Source organism: Oryx dammah, unplaced genomic scaffold (assembly GCF_014754425.2).
Source record: "Oryx dammah isolate SB20612 unplaced genomic scaffold, SCBI_Odam_1.1 HiC_scaffold_6, whole genome shotgun sequence".
NCBI lineage: Eukaryota > Metazoa > Chordata > Mammalia > Artiodactyla > Bovidae > Oryx > Oryx dammah.
In genome coordinates this window covers 33,068,467-33,080,670 of record NW_024070190.1, presented here as the reverse complement: position 1 = coordinate 33,080,670, position 12,204 = coordinate 33,068,467, and the positions used below count along the sequence as shown (strand labels likewise).

The 12,204-nt window shown below is 54.6% G+C and overlaps 1 protein-coding gene across 4 annotated transcripts in view; it reads left to right on the top strand.

Annotated features, from left to right (window-relative positions):
• The window catches only part of PALD1 (phosphatase domain containing paladin 1), a 92,198-nt gene that overhangs the window by 62,421 nt on the left and 17,573 nt on the right, over nt 1–12,204 (top strand). For all 4 annotated transcript variants that reach the window (XM_040242553.1, XM_040242551.1, XM_040242552.1 and 1 more), the window contains 7 exons: nt 448–576; nt 1,055–1,171; nt 1,251–1,406; nt 1,712–1,894; nt 2,973–3,113; nt 3,355–3,426; nt 7,755–7,895. In XM_040242553.1, the coding sequence (XP_040098487.1) occupies nt 448–576; nt 1,055–1,171; nt 1,251–1,406; nt 1,712–1,894; nt 2,973–3,113; nt 3,355–3,426; nt 7,755–7,895 (939 nt within the window). The remainder of the gene's footprint in view (nt 1–447; nt 577–1,054; nt 1,172–1,250; nt 1,407–1,711; nt 1,895–2,972; nt 3,114–3,354; nt 3,427–7,754; nt 7,896–12,204) is intronic.

The window sequence follows — 12,204 nt, the reverse complement described above, 5'->3', positions numbered from 1 at the left end:
CTGGGGGATGAGCGGACACACACCTCCTTCTCCTGGGGCCCCTCAAGTCTCCCCACTCGGTGATTGGCATGGGGTCGGTGGGGACCTCTGTGGAGCTGGGGAGGGGAGTGGGGACGTTTGTTGCTTTCAGAGGAAGGTGGGAATGGAGGAAGCAAGGAGAGACCCAGATGGGGGGACAGTCCCTGAGCAGGGCAGCCAAGGAGAGGCCCCATCTCTCCTTCCTCTGGGTCTGTCTCTGTATCCTTAGCCAGGGCATCGGGGCCTGGAGGGATCTCCCTCCAGACATCCTGTTACTCTCTCCCCACCCCCTTGCCCCTGCTCTGGGCTGTGATGGCTGTCTCCCGGGTCCCCCACTACGGGGTAGGCAGGAAGAGTTTGGGCTGGCCCTGTGCCCCTGAAATCCCGTCTCTCTCTGCCTATCCCGTCTCTCTCTGCCTCGGGCTGCAGTACCCGCTGGCTTTTGCCCTCAGTTTCAGCCGCTGGCTGTGTGTCCATCCTGAACTGTACCGCCTGCCTGTGACACTAAGCTCAGCGGGGCCTGTGGCCCCCAGGGACCTCATCGCCCTGGGCTCCCTGGTGAGTGTGCCTGCCTGACTAGGGAAGTGGGAGCGGGTGTGGGCTGGCCCTGGGATCGGTTACAGCCCTGATTCCTGTGCGGTTGGGCTAAGCATTGCCCTCAATGATGATGGGTGATGGGATCTGCCTGTGAACAAAATGGGGCCATTCTCAGGCCTTAAGAAGTGCTTGCAGCTCTGGTTACTGTCCAGTATCTGCTCTTCTTTCTCAAACCCAAGTGCTCTGGGCAGGGAGTGAGGAGAATTGTTTCTGGTAGCTTTGCCGCCAGCGTCGCATCTTTGAGTCTCAGCTTCCTTATCTGGAGAGTGGGCACCATCGTTCTTGTCCATGCTGGGGTGGTTATAAGGCTCCACGCATGCAAAAGTGCTTTGTAAACCGTCAAGTGCTGGTCTTATCCCCCACCCCCCACGCCCACCTGGGGCCAGGCTCCGAACCTCAGTGGCTGCTGTGGGTCCCAGGCTTGCTGCTGTCCCTTCAGGTGGCAGATGACCTCGTCTCCCCAGATGCACTCAGCACCATCAGAGAGATGGACGTGGCCAACTTCCGCCGGGTGCCCCGTTTGCCCATCTACGGCATGGCCCAGCCCAGTGCCAAGGTGACCACCCTGGGGGGCACACTTGTGGGGCGGGGGAGGGTGACTGAGCCCTTTCACTGATGGCCTTCCTGTCCCCCAGGCCCTGGGGAATATCCTGGCCTACCTGACCGACTCCAAGAGGAAACTGCAGCAAGTCGTGTGGATCAACCTGAGGGAGGAGGCTGTGCTGGAGTGTGACGGGCGAACCCATAGTCTGCGGCGGCCCGGGCCCCCCATGGCCCCTGACCAGCTGGAGGTGGGGCTCCCCTGCCTTGTACCGCACCCCCATTGGAGGCCTTCTGGGGAGCTGGCCTGAAAGGGTCTTCAGAAGCTTGTATGCTCCTGTTGTACAGTTGGAGAAACGGGCCCCGAGAGGAGCATCTCAGGGAGAGGTTGATTCAAGACTGTCGTGCTAGCCCCGGTCTGCTTAGAAACCTGGAGGCTTGAGAAGGGGCAGTGATAGGCCCCAAAGCCAAGTCCTGGCCGTAGCCAGCTCTGGTCTTTCAGGGCTGGCCTGGGGGTTGCCTCGTGGCCTGAGCCCTCTGTCCCACCCTCCCCTAGAACCTGGAGACCCAGCTGCAGGCCCACCTGACCAGGCCTCCCCCCGGTGCCGAGGGCCCGCAGACCCACAGGTTCCAGACATGCCTCACCATGCAGGAGGTCTTCAGCCAGCACCGCGGGGCCTGTCCCGGCCTCACCTACCACCGCATCCCCGTCCCAGACTTCTGCGCCCCTCGCGAGGAGGTGAGAGGGCCGAGCGGCTGAGGCCTCCGTTGGGGGGAGGACGCCCTCGCTGTCTCCCTCGGGCCTGGGTCTTGGCTGTGGGCACAGCTCCCCGGAGGGACTAAGAGCTTGTACTGCACGCTTTCAGAGTGGCCTCCATGGTTTATTCACGTGCCTTCCAGGCTTTGTGTTTATGTGTGTGCACACGTGTGTGTGTTTTATGTGATGTAAGTGTCTGTGGGGTGGGTGAGCATGTCTGTGCTGTTGGTGGAGTCTGTGTGTGTTCAGAGTAGTTGTGAGTGTGACTGTGGAGTGTGTGTATAGGTACGTGTATCTGGCGGCTGTGAGGTGCCGCTTGTCTTTACCAGGGGACGTATGGAGAGCAGGTTTTGGGGAGTGCTGTGAGGTGGTGTGTCTATGGGGTTTGTGGAGGGGCTGCTGCAGAATGCTTTGCGTGACGGAGGGCATTTGTGTGTGCGTGTGGTATCTATAGGTTTGTGCGTGTGTATGTCTGTGTAGTCTGTGTCTCTAAGGTTTGTGTGGAGTGTGTGCCTGGCGTGTATTGTGTGGGGGTCACTGTGTGCCTGTGTGATGTGTCCGCTGTTTGGGTGGCATGGCTGTGTCTGCCCCCGGCCTGCTGTGTGCCGGTGTGATGAGTGGCGGCGGGCTTGTGTCTCCCCCACGCTTGGCTCTGTGGTCTGGTTGCCTGTGGTTTGTTGCCCCCTAGCGGCCATGTGCTGCAGTGCTTGGCTAAGGTCCAAACTGCCCTGAAGCTGGGACCCGGGTTGGATCCACCTCGGTGGGCAGTAGGGCTGGGGGTCCACATGTGGCCTGGGGGCACAGCACATGGGAATATGTATGTTCTCCCTGGCGGAGCCTCAGGTGTGTGCTTGTGTGCGCTCACCTGTCCAATGCCAGGTTATATGGGGGTGTGGCTGTTTACACGCACAAGGTCTTGTGTGTACCTCAGTGAGCTGAGTGGGCGCAATGCCAGGTTATGAGCCTGACACGACCGGGCACTGGACAGGCACTCCCAGGGCAGCCCAGAATCAGCGCAGCAGGAGCACCCACTGACTCCGACCTCGGTTTCCCTGTGCAGGACTTTGACCGGCTGCTGGGGGCCCTGCAGGCTGCCCTTGCCAAGGACCCGGGTACTGGCTTCGTGTTCAGCTGCCTCAGCGGCCAGGGCCGGACCACGACCGCCATGGTGGTGGCTGTGCTTGCCTTCTGGCACATCAGAGTATGTGAGGACAGGGGTCTGCCCAGGCAGGGGGCCAGCTGGTACCTGGGGAACCCTGGCGAAGGCAGAATGGTCTGGGGGGCCGAGCTGGTGCCCGGTGTGGTCCCCGAGGCCCCTCCCATTAGCCCTGGGCAGACGGCGTGTGGGCTGGCAGACCCTCAGTAGGGGCTCTGGGCGCGGGGCTGGGGGAGGGCGCGGTCTAGTAGCTGGGCTCCCAGTCCCAGCAGTTGTCCTCTCTCAGGGCTTCCCCGAGATGGGCGAGGAAGAGCTCGTGAGCGTGCCTGATGCCAAGTTCACCAAGGGCGAGTTTGAGGTGAGTTTGGGTCCCGGGGGACACCTGGGGGAGGAGAGAGGGTGAGTCTCCTTGGCAGGTCTGGAGGGATGTTCAGAGCTCCTCCCAAGGCCATCACCTTCTTCCACCTCCTCTTATCAGCACTTCCCTGTCTCCATTTCGCAGATGAGCAAACCAGGGCACAGGGTAGCTTGGCTCTGGGCCCGGGCACATGGCTGTGAGAAGTGGGGGCCGGACCCTTCCCCATTCTTCCTGCTCCTGCTGCTGGGTGGCTGTGTGCCCTCGGGAGGCCACTGGCCACTATCTCGTCTGGGCAACATTGACGACTACCTCACAGGCACCTGGGGCCCAGCTGTGGCTGGCGGCCTTGTGCAGGGCCATACTCCACCCACCCTCATTTCAGGTCAGGGTCCTGGATGGACTGCACTGACCGTGCACATTCAGCCACCCAGGTACTCTGCCCTGCCATGTGTCATCTTCCCCGACACCCTGCAGGGAGGTGGCAATGTCCCTCCCTGTCTGACGGACGGGGCATGTGGAACTCAGGAGTTGGCATGGGGCTGCCCAGTGTCAGCGTCGTGCTCAGCTCCTGCCTACCAGGCCAGCCTCCCCAGTGCCCCTCTGCCGCCCTGCCCCTCCCTGCCGTCCTGACACCCGGGCCTCGGTGCAGCGCCTCAACCGCCCCAAGCGCTTTCGGCCTCTGGGCCTTTGCATATGCTTTCCCCTTGCCCTGGACCACTTCTCTCTTTTTCCTGGCTGATTCACGGATTCCTTTCCTTTGATTTTTTTATTGTGGTGAAATATACGTAACATAGAACCTGCCTTCTGGCATTAAGTACATCCACGCTATTATACAGCCTTCACCACCATCTCCAGAACTTTTTCCTCAGGCCAGACTCACCATATCCCCTAACTCCCCATCATCCCTCCTCTAGCCTCTGGGAGCTACCATTCTACTTTCTCTCTCCATGGATTTGACAACTTTACGTGCTTTCTGTGAGGAGAATCGTGCAGCCTCTGTCCTTTTGTGACTGGCTTATTTCACTCGACATGATGTCTCCAGAGTTCACTCATGTTGTAGCAAGTGTCACGATTTCCTTTTAAAAGGCTGCATAACATTCCACTGTCAGTACTGCCCGTGTTTCATTTATCCATTTTATCTGTCTCTGGAGACCTAGGTTGTCCTCTCCTTTTGGTTATTGTGAGTAACGCTGCTGCGAGCATGGGTGTACACATATCTGTTTGAGTCTCTGCTTTCAATTCCAGAAGAGGAATTGCTGAATCAATTGGTAACTCACTGCTTAAGTTTTGAGGAACCGTATTATTTTCCACAGCAACTGCACCATGTACCTCCCCACCAGCAAAGTACAAGGGTTCCGGTTCCTCAACAGTCTTTCCAACACTGGTTGTTTTCTGTGTGTATGTGTGTTTTTTTTAATAGCCTTCTGAGTAGGTGTGGAGTGATACTTCACTGCAGTGTTGATTTGTGTTTCCCCAATGATTAGCAACGTCGGATGTCGTTTCATTTGTTTTAAGACCATTGATTTATCTTCTTCAGAGAAATGTCTATTCAACTCATTTTTGATTTAAGTTGTGTTGTTGTTGAGTTATAGGAACTCTTTATATATTCTGGATATCAATTCCTTCTTAGATATGTGATAGTTCGGTGGATTGCCTTTTTGCTCTGTTGATAGTGTCATTTCATGCAAAAGTTTTCAATTTTTTTTTTCCCACACCATGCAGCATGAGGGATCCTAGTTCCCCAACCAAGGGTCAAATCCGCACCTGCTTGCAGTGGAAGTGTAGAGCCGTAACCCCTGGACTGCCAAGGAAGTCCCCAAAGTTGTAATTTTGATGAAATTAGTAGATTTTTTTTCTTGTTTTCTGTCCTTTTGATGTCATGTCCAAAAAAGTCGTTGCTAAGTGCAGTATTATGAAGCTTTTCTTCTAAGAATTTTATGGCTTTAGCTCTTAAATTTAGGCCTTTGATCTATTTTGAATTAATTTTTGTATATAGTATACGGCTAAGGGTCCAAGTTTATTCTTTTGCATGTGGATATCCAGTATTCTCAGCACCATTTGTTGAATAGAATGTCCTTTCCCCATCTAATGGTTTGGCAAAAATCTTTTGACTGTATACATGATGGTTTATTTCCAAGTCTGCGAGTCCTTCAGACGTGGTAGTTAGCACTCTCTCCATTCACACCCAGTCCTGTGCCAGGAGCTCTGTATGTGCTTCCTTCTCCACTCTTCACAGCCCCCAAGGGTTAGGTGCCCTGACTACTCCCAGTTGATGCAGGGAGCCAAGCTCATCACCCTAGAACCACATCAGAGATGGGATGGGACCAGAGCACAGCCAGGAAGTCAGCCTCTGAATCTGTGTTCTAACGTTACATCCTGTGACCCAAGAATACTCTATACCCACATCCTCAACCATCTCTAGCATCCTCATGTCTAGACTAGCTTCCTCTGTGATTAATTCAGGTCTGTCAAGCCCATAGCCCAGTGGGGAGCATTTAATAGAGTATGAAGAGGGCTGAAATAGACATTGGTGCTGAGGGCTGAGGGTATAGCTTGGGGGAGTCCAGGGTGGAGAAGGTGACATTTGAGTGCATTTTTAGAAGGAGTCTGCCTGGGGCTGTGGGGAGGGGTAGTATGCAGAAAGGATCAAGTGTGCAGAGGAGGGAGTCTGGAAAGGGTAGGAGCTATGGGAGGCTGCGGTTGAGCAGAATGGAAGGTGGGGGCCACTGATTGTGAGAACCTTGGAGGGCCACACTGTGTGTTTGATCTTAACCTTGAGGCCAGCAGGGAAGTAGGGGAGGTTGGGATCAGAGTCTTATGCTGGAGGCCATTGTGTGGAGGAAGACATGGAGAAGGGAAGCTGGGGCCTAAGTGAGGATGAGCCTGCCCAGTGAACAGGAGCCCAGTCCCCACTGGTCGGTCTTGGGGACCATTAGTGGTAGGGCAAAGAGGGAAGACAGCAGGATGACCTTGGGTTTCCGGCTGGTGCTGGTGAGCCAAGGAGAGGAAGGGGAGGAACGATTTACCAGGAGAGGCTAAGAGTTTGGTGCCTTGCATTTGAAAAAGCTGCAGCCCTCTGCTGGGGAGCTGCCCCGGGGTCATGCTGGGGGCCTGCCTGTGGTCCATACTCCTCTCCAGTGAGGTGTCCCACCCAGAGCTCGGCATCCAGGCTTGGATTAGCCCAGGGTCCTCCAGGTGATGACCCCTCTCCTCCTACTGGGCTGTAGCTCCACCCTGCCGGTGTGCCAGCTCAGGGCCAGTTCCTCTGAGAAACACAGGGGTGAGGGAAGCCTAGGACGCAGCTGTGGAGATGGGTTAGATTGAGAGAAAAGCTGAGTTAGTCGGGTTTTGGTCTTTTGTTCATTTACATCATCCCACGGAACGCCTCCTAGGTGGAAAATCTCTTGCTCTTGGGGGTCTGGGGGCTCCTTGTCTGGTGGGGAGTGGATGTGAACAGGTGAGCACGTGGGTGCGTGAGATGGATGTGTAGGTGGTGGTCGACCTCGGGGCTCTGAAAGGACTATGTGGGCTTTGGGGGTGGGTAGACTGAGAGGGCTCCAGGAAGGCGTTGGGCCCATAGGAGGAGTTCTGAGTGAGGCTGGGAGGCAGGCGGGGTCAGACACTGGGCAACCTTGCAGACGTGGGGAAGCTTTCAGTTTTTATGTTGAGTGTAAGGGAGCCAGGAAGAGACTGAAGTTACCCAAATAGGAAGTGCTCACACTTATACTTTTGTAAGGCCTCTCTGGCTACCAGTGAGGGGGAGGAGGCGGGGCCGCTGCAGTGGGTTGGGGGTTCTGGAGGCCTGGATTGCTGCTGGCGCAGGGTGTGGGGGTGCAGGGTAGAATGAGTCAGAGCGAAATCCACAGCAAGTGACTGGGAGGGTGGGAGGAGCCCTGCACTGCAGAGTGACCATAACTGGCCTCAGTCTCCCCAGGTAAAGGGAACGCTGTCTACACTGGGTTTCCCAGAGCTGGGTGTGTCCCCAAAGTGCCTGCAGGGTGGAGGGAGAGCCAGTGGGGCCCCACCTGAGGCTTATCATACACCTGCTGCTCACCCCGCCAGCTCCAGTTACACGACAACTATCCGTTTTATGGATTAGAGTCCTGGATAAGGTTCCATTTGAAGCAAGGTTCCTACTGCTTGAAAAAATAAGCCCCTCGGGAGCCCTTGCCTCCGAGCTATCCGGGAACGGCCTTGGGTCCCGTCCCTGTCTGAGAAGTGAGGGGCCATGAGGGCCAGCACGGCCCTTAGTGTGGGCGAGCCAGTTGCCGGCGCTGGAGGACCCCGACTTGGTTTTCGTTTGGCTCACCCCTTGCCTCTGGCCCCAGGTGGTGATGAAGGTGGTGCAGCTGCTGCCCGATGGGCACCGGGTGAAGAGGGAGGTGGATGCGGCGCTGGACACGGTCAGCGAGACCATGACGCCCATGCACTACCACCTGCGGGAGATCATCATTTGCACCTTCCGCCAGGTGAGCCCCGGCCCACGTGCCGTCCCCGCGTGCACAGCCCAGGAGGGGCTGACCTGGGTGTGAGGTGGCTAGGGCGCCCCACAGGACCCTCAGGGGCTCTCAGTCCCTTTTCCACCTCCTGGAAGTCAGGGTGATCCCTGCCATGGAAGCACGCCCAGCCCTGACTTTCCCCGGCTGGATTCTGCGGTGCTTGCTGGGGTGTGTGCAGGGGTGAGGTTCAGAGGATCCGGCAGCTGCTGTGGCCCTGGGACCCGTCAAGGCTGTGACTGCTCAGACGGAACACCCTGTCCTCGATCCCTGTTGTGCCAGGCATTCACCCTCCAGTTTCTGGGCCACGGGAGGCCCTGGGGGTCCTGGGCAGGAGGCAGGTGGGTGGATGGGTCCTGGGCAGCGGCTGTTTAATATCCGGCAGGAAAGCCATCCAGTGTTTTCACAGCTGATGCTGCCTGAGGGACTGAGCATTCAGTTATACAAATCAGAAGTTTTCTATAAAAGTCCAGATTTCATATAAAAATTCAGAATTTCAGCCGATTTAGAAAAAACAAGCCCTTTAGTAAACCATGGTCCCAGGCATTCTTACACGTGGCAGTCACATAACCCATGGGGGCTGCTCTGGCCATCAGACTCAGGGCCTCTGGTCTCTGTGTGGAGCATACTGACCTGTCTAATTCTGTTCCTCTCGGACCCAGTGAACTTGACTGTCTGCTGGGCAGAGGAGGGTGCTGGTGTGGGAGGGGACAATTGTGAAGGGAGCGGGAGCTTTGAGAAGACTGTGCCCCAAGTGAGTGAGCACCCCCATGGGTGCTGACCTGCGGTGGGGCAGCGGTCCCCAAGAAGGGGTGGCTCCGAGCCAGCCCCATGCTCAGCCTGCCCTGGGCACGCATTGTGAATGGCTGATCCAGGCCAACCTTTGCTTAGGGTCACAGATCAGATCACGGATGGGGGAAAGGGTGTTTGGCTGGAGGCAGGCCACCTGGGGTCAGGTTATGCCCAGGGTCAGCGGTCAGTTGGAAGGGATACCAAATTTGGGGTGGGGAAAGTGGTTAAGGAGTTTCAGACTTTGCTGAGCTTTGAAAGATGGGATAGTTTTCCCCGCGGGAAAGATGGGATAGTTTTCCCCACGGGAAAGGGGATAGTTTTCCCCGCGGCTACAGCTCCCTTTGAAGTTGCCTGTGGGTCTCCCTCCTGGCGGTCTGGTATTCTGCCACCAGGTGGCAGCAGTGAACCGAGAGCCTGAGTGCCTCCTGCGCAGGAGACGTTGAGAGAGCAGAGAACCAAGCTTCCACTTCTCTCTGTAGCTAGAGGCCTGAGTGGTAGGAAAGGAATGTCTAGCTCTGCTTCAGAACACCGCCGGTCCCCTCCCGACGCTGACCACACTCAGCCTCTTCCTTCTGGCCCTGCTAGCTCTTCACTGCCTTCAGGCAATCCAGGGGTCCCCCCACCCCACCAAAGCTGATAGACCCTCCCCTCCTCTGAGCTCTGCAGCCATGGATGCTCACTGTGGGGCACACAGGGTGCAGGAGGGGGCATCAGGAGGGCATGAGCCTCGGGGAGAGAGGAGAGGTGCCGCAGAGTAGGCCTTGAACCGTCCTGATGTAAGGAGAGCCAGGGGGCGTTGCTTCAGATGGGAGGCACTGCGTGGGCAAAGGCCAGGAGCTGGAAAAGTGCAGAGAGAGTTCAGAGGTGGTGAAGGTGCTTCGGTGCCCACGAACACAGTTGTGCTGGAAATTGTCAGAGATGAGATTGGATGGGTAAGCTGGCTCTGCTCTGTTGGCAGTGGGAGGGTGGGGTGGCTGAGACTAAGTGCAGAAGATGCTCTGGCTGCTTTTGGAGTTTGGGGTGTTTTAAGGGAAACAGAACCAGCAGAGGACTCTCGTTTCCTCCCCATAAGATCTGGCCACTTACCTCTATTCCAAAGGCCAGGATGGTGCCAACCTCTGCTGTGGGAAGAGGGGAACCCCTGAACCCCATCCCTGGGGTTGGTGATTAGGGGGGTAAGGGTCTGGGACAGAAGCAGGGTACAGAGTCATTCCCCAATGTGGCCACCAGGTGGCCCCAGTGAGCTGCGCTTGGGCTAAACTGAAAAGAGCTCAAGAGCTGAGGGGCCTGAGACACCCTCCAATTCAATTCTTCTCACCCTGGCTGTACAACAGATTCACCTGGGAGCTTTAAAATAGGCCCATGCCTGAGCTCCATCCCCAGAGAGTCTGATTCAGTTGGTCTACTAGGGATGGGGGTGGCCAAGGCATGGATCTTTTCCTAAAGTAACTTAGGTAATTCTGAAGAGCAGTTGAACGCTGCATACTCTAAGCCAGGGCCCCCAACTTTAGGAGGTTCCAAAGTACCTGGAGGATGTTAGATGCATGTTTCTGGGCCCAGCCTGACCTTTTGCTTCTGTAGGTCCAGGTGTCTAGCAAGCTTCTAGATGCTGCTGCTACTCCTGGGTGGGGGCCACAGGGGGGTCTAACATGTCGTGTCTTGCCCTCTTGCTTTCTCCTTTGCTCTTTTTTTTAAAAAATATATATATTTTATTGAAGTATAGTTCACTTAAAACATTTCAGGGGCATAGCAAGGTGATTCAGTTATATATGTAATATATATATGTTTTCAGATTATTTTCCATTAAAGGTTACTATAAGATATTGGCTATAGTTTCCTTGCTCTCTCCTTTTCATAGCAGTTGTTTTGAGGTGTAACTCATACACCACACAAATCACTTATTTAAAGTGTGCAAGTCAATGGTTTTTAGTGTATGCAGAGGGTTTATAATCATCATCACCACAATCAAGTTTAGAGTATTTTCATTGCCCTAAAAAGAAGCTTCCCGTACCCATTAGTGATCATTCCCCCATTTCCTCCCTTCTTCCAGCCCTAGGCAACCACCAGTCTGCTTTCTACCTCTGGGGATTTGCCTCTTCTGGACATTGTATATACTTGGAGTTATACAGTATTTAGTCCTTTGTGACTGGCTTCTTTCACTGAGTGTAGTATTTTTGAGGTTTATTCAACTGTAACATGTATCAGTATTTCACTCCTTTTTATGACTAAACCCTCTTCTTGTTGTATGGATAGATCCCATTTTGTCGATCTCTTCATCAGTTGATGGACATGGGCTGTTTCTGCTTTCTGGCTATTATGAATATAAAGCTGCTATGACATGTATTTGTGCGGACGTCTTTTGTAGGAGTGGAATTGCTGAGTCATAACTTTAGGTTCCATCTTTCGGGGAAACTGCCAGACTGTTTTCCAGAGTGGCTGTGCCATTTTATGCGCCCATCAGCAGTGTGTGTGAGGTTCCAGTGTACTGTATCCTCACTGTTACTGGTGATTGGCCTTTTTTTTTAATTAAAAAAAAATATTTATTTATTTGGCCATACTGCATGGCTTGTGGGATCGTAGGTCCCTGATCAGGGACTGAACCCACATGTTCTGCAGTAAAAACATGAAGTCCTAACCACTGGACTACCAGGAAATTCCCTGGAAATTGTCCTTTTTGGTCCGTCTAGTCAAGGCTATGGTTTTTCCAGTGGTCATATATAGATGTGAGAGTTGGACTGTGAAGAAGGCTGAGCACCGAAGAATTGATGCTTTTAACTGTGGTGTTGGAGAAGACTCTTGAGAGTCCCTTGGACTGCAAAGAGATCCAACCAGTCCATTCTGAAGGAGATCAGTCCTGGGTGTTCATTGGAAGGACTGATGTTGAAGCTGAAACTCCAATACTTTGGCCACCTCATGCAAAGAGTTGCCTCATTGGAAAAGACCCTGATGCTGGGAGGAATTGGGGGCAGGAGGAGAAGGGGATGACAAAGGATGAGATGGCTGGATGGCATCACCAACTCAATGGACATGAGTTTGAGTGAACTCCGGGAGTTGGTGATGGACAGGGAGGCCTGGTGTGCTGTGATTCATGGGGTCGCAAAGAATCAGACACGACTGAGCGAATGAACTGAACTGAACTGAACCCATGATAGCTGTGGTCCAGATGATTAGGTGGCTTCCTACCTGGTCACTGAGGACTTTTGTGGGTGAAATAGGACCTGAAGTCCTTGCCTCCTGTATGGGAGACTGTGTGTCTCTCTGCCCCTCTAGGAGGCAGTGACTGGGTGCTCTGGCAGAGTGTGGAGTGATGGGTTTCCCTAAGGTCCCTGAGTGGGGGTCAAGCAGATCCAAGAGGAAGGGGAGGTGGGGTGCTCTTGCTGACAGAGTCAGTTGGGAAGGGGCAGGGAATCAGTTTGGGGAGTATTGCCATCTTAACAATAGTCACTCTTCTAACCCATGAAAATGAGGTATTTTTCCATTTACTTAGGTC